Here is a 19,604-nt window from a genome sequence, read left to right on the forward strand (position 1 = left end):
ATCCATACGCCTTCCAGGGTGCCACTGTAGGAAGCTGGAGTCAGGAGCAGAGCACGTATTTAAACCTAGGCACTCCGACATGGGATCCAGGTGTCTAAAGTGTATCTTAACTAAAAGGCCAAATGCCTGCCCTGGCACTTTCATTTTTAACTAGTTTTTCATTAATGAAATTCTGAAGTGATTTCTTTACGGAGAAGAAAAAAATGTATACTTAAGTTAATCCACTTGGCAATTATTTTCAGTATACTGAGTTCCCAAAGGAAAGCACGATTTTACATCTGAGTCATTATTAAACAGATGTCACCATGCTTCTAGTCTTTGCCTTTCTTTGATGCTCAGAGTTGGGGACACCATCAATAGAACAATAACTGCATAGTAACATTAGAGTTTAAAATGTAGACACCTATGGGACATACTGGTCAATTATACTTTCCAGAGAGGTTTAATACATCTTCTGACTAGTCATTAGTCATTCCAAAGCACATTCCTTAAAAATCAAGCTCTGGGACTGGCATTTGGCCAGTTACTACACCCACATCTCAATGCTTGTGCTTGATTCCTGGCTTGATCTGGTTTCTGATTCCAGCTCCAGCTCATACAGACACAGGGGGGCAGTGATGATGGCTCGGCTGATTGGGTCCCTGCCACCTATATCAGTGAGAGGAGGGAAAGTGTGGTGGGAAGTATCACTATGCTCTTACAACTGTGTATATGAAATACATGAAACTCGTTTCCCTTATATAAACTAAAATTTAAAAAAGGTCAAATGCTTTATAGACTTGCTCAGTCACTGGAAAATGCTACAAAGACTTCTGACCTTGCTGTTTCATATCCCTAGAGCTCTGAATAGGTTTCCTAAGGCACTTTTCCCGTTAGTGAAAACAGAAGCAACAGCACAAGGAAGCGGAATTTAAAACAAAACCTTTGTCCTAGGGATTAAGATGCTGCTTGGGATGATGCAGCCCATAGCAAGGTGCTTGTGTCCCAGTGCTGGCTCTGCTCCTGTTGCACATTCCTGCTCATGCATACTCCGGGAGGCAGCAGGTGATGACTCAAGCCCTGTGTTCCTGCCACCCACATGGGAGACCTGGATTGAGATCCTGGCTTCTGGCTCCAGCCTGGCTCAGCTCAGCCATCATAGGAAGCTTGGCAGTGAATCAGTGAATGGTTCTCTATGTTTCTCTACCTTCCAAATAAAATAAGTAATAAATAAAATTAAAAATATATCAAGCAAAAGAGAATCTTAATCTTTTGACGCTTAAGAAGAAATATTTTGAACAGAACTGCTTTGGATTTACTATGTAACTTTGAAACTTTAATGTCATCCATCATCATTAAATAATATTTCAACTGATTACAGCAATAATTAAAATAAAGTATCCTTTGTATAAATTTAATTGACATTGGGATTATTTGAAACATATGTACTGCAATTACTAACCAAATAATACTACATTTATCGAGGACTCTCTGAGCTGAGGCCATAATATACATAATATACATTATATGAATTAAATCTCTAGACTTGCAGCTATATATATATATATATATATATATATATATATATATATAAATTAATACAATGCCTGGAAAGTAGTAAGTGCCCAATAAACACTGGCAATTTTAAAAATGATTATTTCCTTAGCCCAGGCTTAGAAGGATCAATAGTTTACTGGTTTGTACAGAACTAGAATTTGAGTTGGGCTCTCAAGCCTCGGCTTACACACTGAAGCAGTGCTCCATTGCTTGTTGGTGAAATTACAATTTCTTATCTTGGGTTCTACCAAGTCGCAGTCTGTGGATTAATCCACCCCTCCCTCAGGACCCTAGACAGAGTCCCAGTCCCCAGTCATTGTCCACTATCCATGTGGCCAAGTCCCTGAAGCTGTGCCCAATCTCAGTTTGTCCTTTGTAGACAATTCAGTCAAGTGAAGGGAGGCCCTTTTGACCCCAAACATCCTTTGCTTCTCCTCTTCTGTCTGTCTTTCACTCTTTTTGGCCTCTGCCTTCCCAAATACATTCAGAGCCAAATAAGCAAAGAGAATAGAAATTCAGGCTTTCAAGAACCACTTAGCATTTTACTCATATGTTAAGCAGTTCTAACCTGTAAAAAGCTCTTGGTTTAATGGTTTGGATAATCATTAGAAGCAGAGAAGTGGTTGCAGGAAGAGCATGTGCTTGAGAATCGAATGATTTATGAATATAATCTCCCTGTTGAGAGAGGCATTTTCGAGGGAAAACGAGGAAACTACCAGGGTCTCAATGACTCAATTATCTGCCATTTTTATTTCCAGCCTTACTTATTTCAGATTAAGAGCTAATAGTGAATATGTGGTGTGTTCACAAGTTCAAGATAATAATGGCACATTTTCTGCTAACATTTTACGAGTGTCAGGGCAGGTGTTTGGTGCAGTGGTTGATACTGCTTGGGATACTCACATCCCATATTAGAATGCCTGGATTCAAGTCCCATCTCTGTTCCTGATGACTTCAGCTTCCACCTAATGTGCACCCCAGGCAGAAGATGCAATGACCCAAAGGGGTTTCTGCTACCCATGTGGGAGACTTGGATTGAATTCTAGGTTTGTAATTTCTGTCTTGCCCAGTCTTGGCTGTTATAGGTCTTTGAGAGTGGACCAGCAGATGGGAGATAACTCTCTCTCTCCCTCTCTCTCTCTCTCTTTCCCTCTTTCTCTGTCCCTGTCTCTGGCTTTCTCTCTATCTCTGTCTCCCTGACATTCAAATACATAAAATAAATAAATAATTTTTTTTTAAAAAGTTGTGAATGTGCTAAATAGGGAAGGATGGTCTTCTTGCACCTTAATGCAGTTTCTTTCCCTTTTATAAAGAAAATCAAGTTACAGGAATCTAGTAATTGATATGAGATGGGGGATACAGTGGCATAGACTTCAACTTACCTGCAAAAAGATCCTAAACATTGTTGAGAAATTCCTGAAATTTTTTAAAAGTTATTAATACTGGAGAAGACAGTATGGCTAGTGGGAGAGTTTTGGAGCCTGAACTGAAATTCTATTCCATCACTTACTGAATGAGCTTGGGTTAGTCATTTAACTTCTGTGGAACTTAGATTGTGCAACCATTGCATGAGAACTCTTAGAGCCATCAGAAGATTGTTTCAAGGATCAAATAAGAGGATGTTTGCAAACAGCTGAGCTTTTGATACCTGATTGCTATCACTATCAGAGTCAGTTTAGACAATATTTTTGCCACCTTAGCATTTTCTTGACCTTTTCACAACGTTTGGCAATTTCTCTTCCTTTATGATTTGTGATGTGCCATGCTCATTTTTCTCCTCCTGCTTCTCAACTCTCCTTCCTGAGTCAATATTCACTCAACAAATGTTCATTGAGCTCTTTTGATGTTAGACACTGGGGTTATTAAAGTTAATGAAAATGGCATCTGCCCTTTTGGAAATCAAACTCGAGCACAGGAAAACAAGCACTCGAGGGCTGCGAAAGGAAAGCAGCTGTTTTGTTCAATGACAACCCAAGTCAGATGTCACCAGTTATGGGGCGGCTCATTCTCCATGGTGGAGGAGGTACAATGGACTTTGTATTTGGCCAGGATATTGAAAGACAAATACGAGCTTTCCGGTGGCACTGGGCAGGTGGGAAGGATGCATGTCTCTCTTTTTAACAAGTTTTCCTCCTCCAGTGCCCTGATGGTAAGTATTCCCAATGGTTTGTTCTCCTGTGGGTTGCTCTTTGCGCTCCCTTCAATCACTTCCCTGGGAGCTCAGGGACTCTCAGGGGTTGATTACAGCCTGGAGGGATGACTCACTGACTTCTATCTTCAGCTTTGACCTTTCTCTGAAGCTCAGGTTTTCACTTTCTGTTAGTTATTACTCTCGAATCTCCTACTATCATCTTCAATTCTTTGTGTCTAAACAAAATCTCCCTCTCTCCCCAGTTTCTATTACTAAAAGAAACTAGATGCCCGGACTCTGTTTGTAGTTGATGGCAGAGCAGTTCTATCAGTTACACCTGCTTAAACCTCTATGTCATCTGGAACATCTTTTTGTTTATGTATAGTCTATTGTCTGTTCACTAAAGCTAATTTTTTTGTTTAATACACTTAATATTAGCAAAAATTTTACTGTATACAAGGTAAGGACCAGTCCAAATAGTACAAGGGTGAATAACACAGATTGGTGTTCATAGTATGTAGCTAAAAATATGATACCAGCATGGTGGCATAGCAGGTAAAGCTGCCACCTACGATGCCAACATCCCAAATGAACATGAGTGCTGGTATGTGTCCCAGCTGATCCACTCCCAATCCAGCTCCCTGCTAATGGCATGGAAAAGCAGTGGAAGACAGCCCAACTCTTGGGCCCCTCTCATCCACATGGACTTCAACCTGGCCCAATCTCAGCTATCAGTCCTCTGAGGAGTGGACCAGTGGATGAAAGATTCTCTCTCTCTCTCTCTCTCTCTCTCTCTCTCGTGTGTGTGTGTGTGTGTCCCTCTCTCTCTGTAATTCTGACTTTCAATGACATGGAAGTCTAATAGTAAATAAAGAAGCACTGAAATGTACATGTAATTACAAGTTGTCATAGATATCTTGAAGAAATAAGCATGGGGTTGGGATGTTTGTGTCTTTCCCAGTGTTAAAATGGAATCTCCAAAGTGTTGGTATTAAGAGATGGGCATTTCAGTTGAACTTAATTGAAAATAGATCTTAGTAGAAAATAAGAATGAGAATAGGAAAGGGAGGAGGAAGAAGGGTAGGAGTGGGGGTGGTATGTATTTATGAAAGTCATGAAGTTCGTATACCTTAAATAAAATGTTTCTGGGGAAAAAAAAGAGGTGGGTGTTTCATGAGTGATTTAGGTCAGGAGGGCTCTACCCTCATGAATGGGATTAGTGTCCTGATTACAAAGCTTTGAGAGAGCAGTCTTGCCCTGAGGACACAGCAAGATAGTACCATCTATGAGGAATCTGCTCTCATCAGACACTGAATCTCCTGTTAATTTGCTCTGGATTCTTAGCCTCTAGAACTAAGAGAAATAAGCTTCTGTTGATTACAAATTACCTTGTCTAAGGTATTTTGTTATAACAGCCTGAAAGGACTAAGAAGGGATGACACTTGGGCAAGAAAGCGAGAGGAGCCAGGACAGACACTGATGCCCTCATTGTTTGCATCGTATTTTCCTTCTTGGTCTCTCTGTCCTCCTTCCTCCTTCCCCTTTACATCTAACTTGCTCCCTGAGACCAATTACAATCAAGAACACAAACTTGGAAATAAACCCGGTTTCAAATTCTGATTTTTCCATTGATTAACCGAGTAGATAAGGCAAGTCACTTAATCTCCTTGAAGCTCAGTTTTCTCACCTATGAAATGAGGATGATGTTCTTGAACTCGCAATGAGGGATTTTAAAGATGTTAGAAATAATGAATAAAAATATCTGAATATTTTATATGCTCACACACAGTAGCTATTATTAATAATATAACTGATGCTGTGTAAGCATCTTCCAGGAATTTAGCTTTAATTAGTTAACCCAGTATGTACCAAATGAAGACTTTCTAGTCCTATCAGAAACTATGCAAGGCACCAGAAAACAAGGAAGAACAATGTTTACTATTGGTGAGGCCAAAGTTTTATGAGTTTATTGCCAAATTATGGCTTATCTTTTAGAACAGGTCCTAATCCAGCTCTTACATAGTAACTATTTAATGAACAGCTATTGAGTGTCAATGTGTAAGGCACTGCACTTTGCACTTCACCCAATGGTATGGTTTGGATATGGCTCAAAATACACACACACACACACACACACGAGGACCAGAGAAGTCTATCACGAGTGGTCAGCATGCTTCAGAGAAGGCCTCCAGGCCCCTGTTGCTGCTCTAGGCTCTCTCTAGAAAACTCAATTCTATTTGCCTTTCGCAAGACTGTCATGTGAGTAGTTTGGTTTGAACAGTGAATGGTAAAGATAGCAAAGAGCTGATGAGAATGAAGCCAGGACTCAGATGCTATTACTATTGTTCTTCAATATAACTGCAGCTCTCTGTTGCCAACATTTTCTTAACAAAGAAGCCGCGTCCCCACAGGACTCACCCTTGTTTATGCGGAAAGTTCTATGAGTTCGAACAACACACGTAATTGTGCAAACACCAGTCTAATCAAGACATAGAAAGCTCTATTGTTCACAAAATCCCTGCTGCTCATTTTAATCGAATGTCTCCCAAGGCCCAGACCCTGAAAATTTGCCTCTTCTAGAATGTTGCATATTTGGATCACTTAGTATCTAGCCTTTTGTGATCTGTTTCCTTCACTTCTCATAATGAGTTTGATTTTCATCTGTCTACATTGTTGTGTGGCAGCAGCTTTTTTTTTTTTTTATCTTATTGCTGAGCGGTATTCCATTGTGTTTATGTAAGTAGATTAAAAAAAAAAACTCATTCACTAATTGAAGGACTTTTGAGTTGCTTCCAGTTTGGGGAAAGTACAAATAAAGCTGCTATAAATATTTTCCTAAAAAGTTGTTTTTGTTTTGCCTGAATATGTGCTTTTATTTTCCATGGGTAAGCGTATGTGGTAGCTTTCTGAGTATAAGAAACTGACAAGCTGTCTTCTGACATGCAGCTTGCCATCTTCCTTTCCTGCCAGCAAGATCTGAGAACCCAAGTGCCCATGTCCTTGTCAGCACTTACTGTTATCAATATTTGCTTTTCAATTTATAATTTTTAAAATCTGTACTTATTTATTTAAAAGTCAGAGACGGGGATGAGCAAGAGAGAGAGGGAGAGGAAAAGGGTAGGAACTCTCTTTTCAAAGATATATATTTTCCTTTTAAAAGTTACTTTTAAAATTAAAAAAATCTAGCCAGCATTCCACATCATCTCAAATCTTATTCAAAAGCATGAATTACATTCTATATGTGATGCTAATTTTGTAATGCCGTTACAAGAGAAAGATAATACTATCCACACTAAAATTTCAATTCTTCTTTCAAATATTTCACCAGTACTTGTTGAACACCTGCTGGCTTTACCAAGCACTGTATACTGAACTAGGACATCCAGACATGAAGAACAGCAAAACAGACACAGTCATCACCATTCTGTTGGGGGAGATCAGATCACAGCCAAACACATCATCAGTCAACATATGTATGTCAGATAATGAAGACTGCTGTGAAGAAAACCCAGATAAAGGAGTAAAGGAGGAAGGGATGCTACTTCAGAGGCACCAGTCACACACCTGCCTGAGGAAAGAGCCCTGTTTCAGGCAGAGGTCATTGGCAAGAACAAAAGTTCAAAGCAGGAGTGTCCTTGGTGCATTTTCAGAGCAGCAATAAACTCATTTTGGCTGGTACAGAATGAGTGAGGGTGAAGTAATAGGAAAGGATTTTCCCAGTCTGGGAACAGAATCTTTTATCTTTCAATGAAAAGAAATCCATGGCTGAGCTGGGCCAGTAAACTCTAATGTTTTGAAGTACCTAAAGATTCTACAAAATGCATTTATTATAATTTTAGAAAGTAGAGGCATTGCCTTAGTGCTTAATTGCTGACTTAAAGTTTTACAATATTTCAAAAGGCTAACACACACACACACAAACTAGAAATCAGAAGATTTTGTGTAATTTTGTGCACTTAGCTTTACATTAGTTTAACCTATGCCTTAACAAACATTTAAAAAATGCTCTACTCTTTGAATTTCCTCTGTGGGATATAATACCTTTCCATTACTCCATAGGTAGACTATGAATTGCCTTTTTGCATCACAGTTACTATGGAGAAGAAAAAAATGACATGAACTGGGAAAAAATTTATTGTGTAGAATAAAAAAAAGTGGCATTGAAAACTCAGCAGTTTAGTCTCCATTTCTCAGAAGGTTTAATTAAATGGTAAGGTAACATTTTCCTCTTAATGATAATTTTACTGGATAGCTACCTGAGTTCTTATGTATTAACTGCCTTTGACAAGCAGTAGAGAAGCTTTCCAACTATGAGTAATGCCATTACTCATAGGACGTGGTCTGTAGGGCTGTAATTCTGCTCAGGGGGATAGAGAGCAGTCTTGTATGATTCTATTGATACCCACGGACTTTTGAAGACCTTGTGATTGGTGACTAGGAAGGCCTTGGAAAATAATGAGATGAAGTTAATGTCTCCCGTGTATGTAATTTGTATGCTAGCCTGTGCCACAGTGCATCATCATGTGTCAAAAAATGAACCATCTTGGTTCTGTATAGTCACAAATGTCTCCTTACTTTTCATTTTCAATTATTTGTATCCTGGAAGCTAGACAATAACTCAATGTTGTCATAAAAATTGTATAAGGGCACAATGATAATCAAGATCTCACAGACTGATTCGAATTGGTTAAGAAGTTTCATTTATTGAAAAGTATCATTTATTGAAAAGAGGCATGTTTTTAGCATCTTTGTCAAAGACCAGTTGGCTCTGGATGTGTAGGTTTATTTATAGGGTCTGTTCCATTGGTCAACGTGCCTTTTTATGACAATATCATACTGTTTTAATTACCTGTAGCTTTGTAATGTATTTTAAGGTCAGGCATTATAGTGCCTCCTGTGTCATTCTTTTTGCTCAAGATTTCCTTAGCTATTCAGGATCTTTTGTTTGTGGTTCCTGATTCCAAATAAATTTTAATGTTTTTCCTTAAGAGTCCATCAACTGATGAGTGGATAAAGAAAATGTGGAACTTACACACAATGGAATACTGTTCAATCATTTATAAAAGGATGAAATATCATTTATAACAATGAGAATGGTACTAGTGGTCATTACATTGAGTGAAATAAATCCAGCACAGGAAGACAAGGACCACATGATGCTGCCTATATGTGTAATCTAAAAAGTTGATCTCATGGAAGTCAAGAGTATAATGGAGTTGCCAGAGGCTGGGGCATGCAGGTGACAGGGAGAAACAAGGGAGAGGGAGGTGGTCATTTAGCAGATACTCAGAGTTAGACCGGAGTAAAAAACCCTGGTGTTCTATTGCACAGTAGAATGAATGGGTAACAATGTATCATCTATTGCTCTAAAAAAACACTAGAGGAAAGAATTTAGAATTTGTTTTACCATAAGTAAACGTTAAATGTCTGGGGAGACAGATTTATCTTAATCCAATTGGACATTACACAAAATGTACATGTATTGAAACACCACGTAGTACTCCATAATGTTCAATTTTATGTAATGGTTAAAATTTCAAAAGTATTTAAGACATGTATCCAGCTACATGTCTACTTCTGTATCACACAGTCATCAGTTGACTGATGAATGTTTTGAAAGCTGTTCAGTGCTTTTTGCATGTAAACTTGACAGGTTTGATAAAATATTAAATGTTAGAGTTGCAAAACCATTTGTATTCAGGAAATGCAAATATATTAAAATTGATGAATAGTCAGCAATTGTTTTAACAGTGTCAGGTGAGACATGAAAATAGAAGACACCTGATTAATTGCTATTTCATTGCTATTGCTATTTACAGCCAGTACAATGCTTTATTTGTTGTAAGATCAGTGAAGTGAATGTTATTTTAATGTTAGGAAAAGTATAAGAAAAAAACATATGAAGGAAAATAAATGGTGAACATTAAAACCTGCTGTTGATTTAGATTCTTCTGTGTAGGCATGTAAAGTATGAGGAGCACAGATGGGGCCAGCACTGTGGCACAGTGGGTTAACGCCCTTGCCTGCAGTGCCGGCATCCCATATGGGCACCAGTTTGAGACCCAGCTGCTCCACTTCTGATCCAGCTCTCTGCTATGGCCTAGGAAAGCAGTAGAAGATGGCCCAAGTCCTTGGGCCCCTGCATCCATGTGGGAGACCTGGAGGAGCCTCATGGCTCCTAGCTTCAGATTGTTGCAGCTGCAGTCATTGTGGCCAGTTGGGGAGTGTATCAGCAGATGGAAAATCTCTCTCTCTCTCTCTCTCTCTCTCTCTCTCTCTCTCTCTCTGCCTCTCTGTAACTCTGGCTCTTAAATAAATAAAGAAATATTAAAGAAACAATAACTATCCTTTACGACTTATGCAGGTGGACACATAGTTTAAGGAGTACACCTACTTCTTGAATTCTCCCCACCATCAAGTGGATGAACCCTGATATGTGTCTTTCAGTAAAGGTCTCCTTCTGAAAAAGCAGAGATGATCTCTGTAAGTGTGGGCACACAAACGAGGGAAAGATGGGCTCAATGAGGACTAGTGGTTAATGGTCCACCATTATGAGGCTTTGAAAGGAGAGAGAAGATAGCCTAAGGCTCGGTATTAGGGAGCTGGCTAGTCTTTCTGAAAATATCCAAGGATTAAAAAAGGTTAATTTTGGATTCCAGAAAAGATATTTGTGAAATGTAATACTCCTTCAATTTCTGGATAGAGATATTTGTAACAACAGCAATAATTTAGAAGAAAAAGTCACTTGCCAAGTTCCAATAGTGCAGCATCACCCTCCATTCTGCAAACTGCTCTAAGCTATTTTGGGTGTAGAAAGCCCTACTTTTTGGGAAAAAAAAAAGATAAGACACTACAAGATCCTTCCAGGAGTTCTTTACACTTAGCAAAAAGAATGCTCAAGGAACTGAGCCATTTGGAACAGAATAAGGCTAGCACATTGGAATATAGCAAGATGGTTAGAAGCAAGGGGGTGGGGGGCAGAGTTCAGAACAGAAGTGCTCCAACACACTGACTTACGGAATAAGAAGCTGAATCATATTCCAACTGCGAGATAAGCCAAAATGGATAGCTTTAAACCACGTTCCCACATAGGGTCATTGCATCAACAATTTCCAAAGAATGAAGTCTCTGTGTAGCACAGACAGCTCCTGCCTCTTTTCAGTGTGGCTCTCTCCGTCTTAAAAGCAAGAGAAGACACTCAGCCTGTTGACCTGTTTTTGCTGAAGGCAGAGGAAATGAGTCCCTGCCAGAAGCCTTCATTATTTGCATTCTGTGAAGCCCTGAAGGTACCTAGATGCTGGGGCACACAGAAGTGCCCTGAGACAGTCAGTGGAATTGCCCCCAGGGGGAATTTTTGTGGCTGACTGCTTAGATGCAACTGGGCTGAATCTAGACCTATAGGCTTAATTGTTGAGCTGTGTCACTGTTCTCAATGTTTTTTTTTTTTTTTCCATTTCACTTGAGCTTTAGCTTCTTCACATATAAAATACAAATAATTGTATAACCTAACTATCTGTACCCCCAAATTTATTGCAGCTCAATTTACAATAGCTAAGATATGGAATCAATCCAAATTTCCATCAACTGAAGACTGGATAAAGAAATTATAGGGTATGTACATCATGGAATATTACACAGAAGTAAAAAAAAAATGAAATCCTGCTGTTTGCAACAAAACGAATGCAAATGGAAAACGTGATACTGAGTAAAATAAGTCAGTCACAATTGGACAAATACCATATGTTTTCCCTGATCTGTGGTAACTAACAGAGTACATAAAAGGTAATCTATAGAAGTGAAATTGACACTTTGAGATTACCACAGATTAGTCTGTGAAGGAAGGCATGGATTAGCTTTTAACAGCCCATCTCAGTGGTTTTAATGATACCCCTCTCATGAAAAACTTGGGCAAAAATAGAGCTTACTCTTCAGTTCAACCCCCACAGTCCTAGAATTGGACTTAACCTTGGCTTCCAAATGCATCTCACGTGGGCTCTTTTTCCTCTTCCCCCAATGTCCATATACAGGTTTCCCCTCCCTTGCTCTATCCTCCCACCCCTCCCACATATATCCTTCCTGGCATTAACTGAAAAGATTCCAGTATCTCTTTGCTGTAAGGAATTCTCTTTAGAATTCCTATATTGGGTCTCCTAATTCCTTTTGTAAGACAATAAAATTTCTTTTCTCTAAAATATCCCTGCTTCTTCAATGCTGTTGATTGCTCTTGCAGAATGGTGATTAAAAAAACAAAAGGGCACCTAGAACTTTGAAAAAAGATAGGCCGTCCTCTGATATAGCCTCTCCTTTAGCTAGACTTGAAGACCACCAACAGGCTACATAATCAGAAGAAAGAGCTTATAGAGCCGAAAGTGATTTACACTACTGGTGGACACTCTAGTGTGTTCCTTCTTTAGGAAGATTACTACAGTTCAATTATGCTGATTTTGATTTTATTTCTGTATTTTTAAAGCCTTTCCTTCCTTCCTTGAAGGAAATGACTTCAACAAATGCAGACTCTATCATAACTCTCCCACCATAGCTAGATTTTAAGCACAGTGAATGTGCATCTTCGTTTCTTAGAAATATTGTTGCAACTTCTGTCCAAAACAATTATGACTGAAAAGAATGTCTTTAGAGATATGGATTGGATTCTGAAACAGCCTCCCAATTGGTATGCCCATGACTGCACACATTAATTGAATTGCCTTTGTTAATTACATGTCCTCACAAAGAGGACTTAGATGGGCTTACATGAAAGTGTATTTTACAGAATAAGATGAAACATCAAGGGACAGCCATTCTGTCATCCTTCAGATAGATCTGTGGCATGCTTGACAGCAAAATTAATTCAGTTTAAAGGGGGGTCAGGCATGGTGAAGAATGCTCTTGAAACTTCAAAGAGCTGATCAGATGTCATATTAAGATCAAACTCTGCCTCTGGGAAACTGGAGAGTTTTCAGTCTGCCGCCTTTGATAAGTCCAAGTTTAGGGAGGATTTAATTAACATGACATAAAAAGAGAGGGTATTTGTGGTGTTGATTTTTCTCCAACAATTCTTTCCTCACATCAATCCTGTTCAGGAACTTGGTTCCTGTGCCTTAAATAGTAAATCCTCAGTCTGTGAAGCAAAGCATGGACTGAAAATGTCCAGCTATCGTGGAAACATGACATTGAATATAAAGCTTCCAAAGTAGAAGGAAATCTAATAGATGTTGAAGAGGACACATCACATGTTATGTTCATATTAGTTTTAAAATTCTTTAAGTGAGTTTTGTCTTCAGTAAAGACCATTTATTTGAGGTCAACTGATATTTGTTAAGCATGAACTATGAGACAAGGACTTACCTGAACTTTTTCTTATGTGAACAACACATCAACCCTAAAGGATCTGAGTTAGAAAGGGTGGCACCAGTGGCCTAAAATCACACAGCAAAAAGAGAAACCTTGGCTATAATTCAGGTCTTTAGATTCTAAGTTTGGAGTTGTTACATAACATCCCACTGCTTCTTTAGAGATAACAATATTTGATTTATAATAAAGCTATTATTAAGACCTTTCACTTAATGTTTAACAAATACCAAAGAATAACATTTAGAGGCATTTAGCTCATTTAATGGAAAGAGAAATGCCTATGGCAGCTACAATTCTAGGGATACTGGGAAGAATTTCTAGAGTCCTCTTCCAACTATCAACTCTCCAATTATTTTGTTCCAGTGTTTTATAATTCCATCATTTCAATGTATTACTTTGGGGAATCACATAAAAACTTTCTCTAGGTCCTTATGCCAATTAAATTAGTATGGCACAGGTAATCTCATGCTTTAATTGTGATAGACTGATAATGCTTGCTTAGAATTCTGGAATAAGTAGAATTCTTAGGTCAAATTCAGATTCAATAGGTTCAATTATCAACATCAGTTAAGGAAGAGGTTATCAGTAGAAGGGGCAAGCATATTTTGTTTGTCACCACTACAGTAAGCTATGTAATCACTAATACATTGGTGTGGATTTGTGTGATAATTTTCCTACTTCCTAAAAAGGAAGAGGAGAGGGAGAGAAGAGATAATTCTGAAACCACAGCTAGGGTGGCCATATAGCTTATTTTGTACACCTGAGCATCATTGGGAGAAAAATGGGTCTATTAACAATCTTCCAAGGCATTCAATGGAAACTGTTACTGTGGTCTTGTTCTCTCAGCTCTCTGGAAAAGCAATTGCTCAAGTATTGAAGAATTTCTCCTTCAAATAAGTCTGCTGATGTCTTTTTCCTTTCTTACAACTATAGGTTCCAGACCCTGTCTCTCTAACAACAAAAAGGAATTAAAGCAATTGTATTCCCACAGGATTCTAAAAACTCTTACAGGTCATTATGAAAAATGTAAATTCAGTTGGCTTTCAGTTTTTCGGAGGCTGATTATCCAAATAATACATTATCTTCTAGACTCTTGTTTTATTTCTTCTACCAGTTAATTTAGCTGGATGTCAGTTCTGATAAGCAGACTTGCTGGGGAAGAAGATGAAGCTACTACATGAAATGAAACTGGGGAATTACCAATAGGTTTCAATGATCCCTGTTAGTCATATTGAAGACTGACTGTGAAGAGTGGTGGTTCAGCTGGACAGCCTTGCTACTTGTAAGGCATAACTATACTTTTTACCTCTTTCCTACAGAACATCCATTATGTGTGCATTTATAAAATAAATGTCCTCTCCCCCAGTCCCATTATCTGTGATAAAACATGGATCAATTATCATTGAAATTAGGTTGCAGTAATATGGATGTTAAATATAAAACAATAAAACACATGAAACCATTCAATAATCAATGTCATTTTCTTGAGGGTCTTATTTTGGATACAAAGAGAAATGAAGGTAGTGGGCTACTCTTTTGAAAGGAAAATGAATAATTGCAGCCTGCGTGGTGTCTGACACATTGCACACACAACTACTAAATAGCCCCTTAAATGCAATCACTGTTTAAGTTTGGGAAAAATGTAGTATGAATATTAAAAAAAATATTACCAATTAAGAAAGGCTTTGAATTCATTAATTTGTAGCAGCCCTTTATAAATTAGGTTGTATATTTTCAGCATCCATTCAAATCTGAATTAAGATCCACTTCCTGGCTGAACTTGTTGCTGTTGATTTCAGGTCTAAGGTCTCTATTGTCTTTTGGTTTTTAATACTCATAACACTTGCTGTCCCCTAATTTATATTTTGAGATATTATATAGTTATGCTACATAATTAGTTAACTTATGAATTACTATCTGACTTTTCACAATGGAAACAATTATTATTTACCAAATCATGCTATGAAATCTTCAGAATTGGGGGCCATTTTTGATCTATCCTTATATTTTTCCTTCAAATATAACAGAGTTCTGAATGTATTAATGTTGAATCATAAGGAACTTCCTACAGTTTTTCATTTTTGATCTGTAAAAAATGCAATTTTGTATGATTCAGTCTACTAATAATTGTTCAAGAAATAATGGTGGAATGAGTGGGAATACATTTACATTTTAAATTCTTATATGTAAATATATTTATATGTCTTTACACACACTGATGAAGTCATTTAGAATTGATGACTGAGTGTCAGTTTTACTTTTTTTAATAGACAGCCTAAACAGCTCTGTCAGCTCAGGAATTTCAGAACATGAATGTTTGGAAAGAAATGAATATGACTGTCTCTATTCCAGAGAAATAACTTCTGCTGAGATAACAGCATATTTATTAAATGTCTCAGTCTGCTAATATCTGTATTAAATTATTTTTCTGGGGCTGTATGCTTGTTGATAGAAATTATTCTGATAGAACTGGATGTCAAGGTCTGGGAATCTGGTTTAATTCCTTTCAAATACTGCACAGGGAGGGTGTTTGGTATATCAGTTAAGACCCTTCTTGGGATGCTCAGATCTCACACTGGAGTGCCTGACTCAGCTACTGATTCCAAGTTCCTTCTAATGTGCACCCTGGGAGGTAGCAGGTGATGACTCACGTTGTGGCCTCCCTGAACCCACATGGAAGACCCAGATCGAATTCCTGGCTCCTGACTTCAATCTGCCCTAGCTCTGGACTTTGCAGGCATTTATAGACTGAACTATCAAGGGGAGATCTCGGTTTGTCTGTTTTTCAAATAAATGAAGAAAAATAAAACATATTTTAAAAATACTACACAAGCTCTAATCAATTAGGATCTAATTATTTTAAAAATTAGAATGAAAAACGTTCGGTTTTGTGAAATTTACATCTGGTGAAGCTTTTATAATATGTAGCTACAGAATTTAATAGAATATGCCTAAGACTTAGAGACCTTAGCTATTTTTTATCTCTTTCAGAAATAACTCAAAATCATTTTAAATGGTACTTCTTCAGTTTTCTGCATTAAAGACTAAAGTTTCTAGCACTGACTCCTCCATAGGAGTTTTATGACATGGAAGAATAACATCATAGAACATGTGCAGAAAAATGTGTGCAAATACTGATGCTTACTACTACTTTTCTGACTGCCTAATTTCTAGTGCAGATATCTGTTACTTTCTTTAATAGTTGCAAACTGGAAGATCCATGGAAGTCACACAACCATAGCATAAGCATGGCTGCGAAACAGGTGCAGTAATCAAGAAATGGATACATGTGAGGGGGCTTCAAAACAGTCATGGAAAATGGAACTAAAGACAAGTTTATTTTGGCACAAAAAGGGTTGAATCCCATATTTTTAAAATATAATACACATTTACATGAATTTTTGAAGATCCCTCATATTATGTGTATGTAATCATATATTTATATATAATATGTATATCTAAACTGCATATTAGATACTTATACATAGTTTACCTACAAATGCAATATGTTTGGTATCAGAATTTGGCTTAACTTACATCTGTAATATTTTTATAATTAATTTTTTGCAATAAACGAAATAATCCAGTGTAACTTCCTTTGTGCTTGGATTAGAAGAAACATGTTCTCTTCTGGAATCAGCTTCAAATAGTGATGAGCATATTAGGTGGCCAACCTTGGGTATTTTTCTTTAAGTTTTAGGTTTTGGTTGGATTGATTGGGAAAATGAAGTAGCTAAGTGATTGTGTTATTCAAATGGCAACTTTTTTTGCTAGGTGTCTTAAAGTAAGATTAGTATATGATATTCAGAAATGTAATTTGGCTTCTGTTAATAACATAAGTCAAGGAGACTCTAAGAAAACAACAAAAGGAGAACAGTCATGAAATTTTCTTAGATACAGACTTTGGAAGGCATTTTTGTATTTTTGAAGTTTTTTTTAATTTGAATGAGGTGAACAAATTTCATGCATTTCATATTAGAGATTTAAGAACATAATGAGGGGCCAGCGTTGTGGTATGGGAGATAAAGATGCCGCCTGCACTACCAGCATCCCATATAGGCTCCTGTTTGTGTCCTGGCTGCTCCACTTCCAATCCACATCCCTGCTAATAGCCTGGGAAAGGCAGTGGAAGATGGCCCAAGTGCTTGGGTCCCTGATCCCCATGTAGATGACCTGGAAGAAGCTCCTGGCTCCCCGCTTCAGCCTGGTCCAGCCCTGGCCTTTACGGCCATCTAGGGAGTGAACAATTGCATGCAAGATTTTCTCTTTCTCTCTCTGTTTCACCCTCTCTTTGGAATTTGGACTTTCAAATAAATTTTAAAAATTTAGAAAAAAAAGCATAATTGTTAGGAAACTGGTGCAGTTTTAGCCAGGTGGCCACATGGCCCAATCTTTGTGGTCAAGCTCCATGCCCACCCTAATGGGATTCACTGCTCCTGCTTCCCTGCCTGCCCTCGGGCAAAGTTTTAAAAGGGCCTGTTCCTTTTTTTTTTTTTTAACTTTTATTTAATGAATATAAATTTCCAATGTACAGCTTATGGATTACAATGGCTTCCCCCTCCCATAACTTCCCTCCCACCCTCAACCTTCCCCTCTCCCACTCTCTTTCCCCTTCCATTGACATCAAGATTCATTTTCAATTCTCTTTATATACAGAAGATCAATTTAGTATATATTAAGTAAAGATTTCAACAGTTTGCACCCACATAGAAACACAAAGTGAAACATACTGTTGGAGTACTAGTTGTAGCATTAAATCACAATGTACAGCACATTAAAGACAGAGATCCCACATGAGGAGCAAGTGCACAGTGGCTCCTGTTGTTGACCCAACAAATTGACACTCTAGTTTATGGCGCCAGTAACCACCCTAGGCTGTCGTCATGAGTTGCCAAGGCTATGGAAGCCTTCCAAGTTCGCCGACTCTGATCACATTTAGACAAGGTCATAAAAGACAGGGTGAGGATAGTAACCAATGATCCTAAGAGTGGCCTTAACCAGGTCTGAACAATTATACAGCATTAAGTGGGGAAGAGGACCATCAGTACACACAGGTTGGGAGTAGAGCCATTGGTGGTAGAGTAGAGGTTATGATTATGAAGGAATGAATAAAAGGGCCTGTTCCTGAACAGGTGCTCTCTTGGCTCTTCGCTCTTGGCCCTTCTCCCCTGCCCTCTCTTGGTTCTTTTCTCTAGCCTCCTTCTCTGGTCTCTCTGCTCTCTTGTCTCCTCTCTTGGCTTCTCTCTGCTCTCTTGGCTCCTCTTCTCTCATCTCTCTTCTCTCTGTCTCTCTCTCTTACAGTCTCCTTTTCTCACTTTCCCTTCGCCGCCCCTTCACTCCGGTCTGTTGGGTGTTTCCCAATAAACCCTTTCCCTTACTCCGGTGTTCGGTGTGTTTTACGACAGCTAACATTAATATATAACAATAATAATACTTCCTACCCCACCCTCCTTCCCGTCCACACTCCCACCTTCTCTCCTTCTTCCTTTCCCATATTTCCCATAACATACTTTAATTTAATCAACTATTTAAAGTTTAATTAATTTAATTTAATATAATTTAGTTTGATTAATTGTGAACTAATTTTACAATCACAATCCCAAACAAGTCCTCAAAGCCTGTGAGGAATTTTTGGGTAGCAGATGCAATTGGTGAGGTTGAGAAGAGGTCCTTGGGAAGAGGTTGGGGTTGCTGGGGGATGATAATAGGGGCTTGTGATTGTCAGGTTTTGCCTCTTAAAACTGCTCAAGTTTTCTGGTCATGTTTTAATGTCACCAGGACTTATTTGGGAAGGGAAAATGTGGGTCATTTGCTTGTTATAGATATTTTGATGTCAGAAAAAGTGCTTGAGAGGTCGAACTCAAGTAGTGTCTAAGTTCAGCTGATGAGGAGAAAATGGGATAAGGCAAAGTTACCTTTTTACAGGCTGTGATGGAGCCACCCAGACTGCCTCCTGAGCCACCGCTGCCGCTGCCCTGCTGTGCTTCTGAACCTTCGAACATCAGTGGTGACTCCAACTTGCTGTTTGTGCCCCAAAACACAAAAGAGAACAGAGCACAATCCAGTGAGTCATCTCCATATTTAGAAACGAGTGAATTAAACACCATGTGGCTTATCAAAATCATCTTTTCTGATTGCATGAAGTACTGAAAATCCTTTCACTGAAATGAACATTTCTTTGTTGGGTACCCTTTTGTAATTGGTGAAGCCACTATAGACTACCCTATTACGATTATAAAACTGCAACCCACTGCCTTCCACAGTGCTTAGATGCACAGAATTGTATCCATCTGACTTCTAGCAATGTTAGCATCTTTTCTTACGCAAGCAGTTTTAAAATAAAGTCTTCAATTATCACACTAATTTCCCTCTGTCAACGCATTGTAAAATATCTATGCTATTTTTAAAAAAATAAAAGCAAAACATAATTTTAAGCAGTGTGAATGATAGTACCATGAAAAGTTGTGAACTTTAGAAAGTGCAGGTCATCCTTTGTCATCTGTGTGGCTGGAGATAGTCCCTGAATTTCTCTGTCCCTAAAATTCTACTTATACTGGTCCCCTCATCCCTGTCAAGCCTTAGTGGG

General features: G+C 38.3%; 1 protein-coding gene across 1 annotated transcript in view; it reads right to left on the bottom strand.

The window, feature by feature from the left end:
* SPHKAP (SPHK1 interactor, AKAP domain containing) overlaps positions 1 to 19,604 on the bottom strand; it is a 156,058-nt gene that overhangs the window by 118,745 nt on the left and 17,709 nt on the right. The window contains exon 2 of the mRNA XM_062197386.1: positions 18,934 to 19,039. Within this exon, the coding sequence (XP_062053370.1) occupies positions 18,934 to 19,039 (106 nt within the window). The remainder of the gene's footprint in view (positions 1 to 18,933; positions 19,040 to 19,604) is intronic.

Source organism: Lepus europaeus, chromosome 1, assembly GCF_033115175.1.
Source record: "Lepus europaeus isolate LE1 chromosome 1, mLepTim1.pri, whole genome shotgun sequence".
Taxonomy (NCBI): domain Eukaryota; kingdom Metazoa; phylum Chordata; class Mammalia; order Lagomorpha; family Leporidae; genus Lepus; species Lepus europaeus.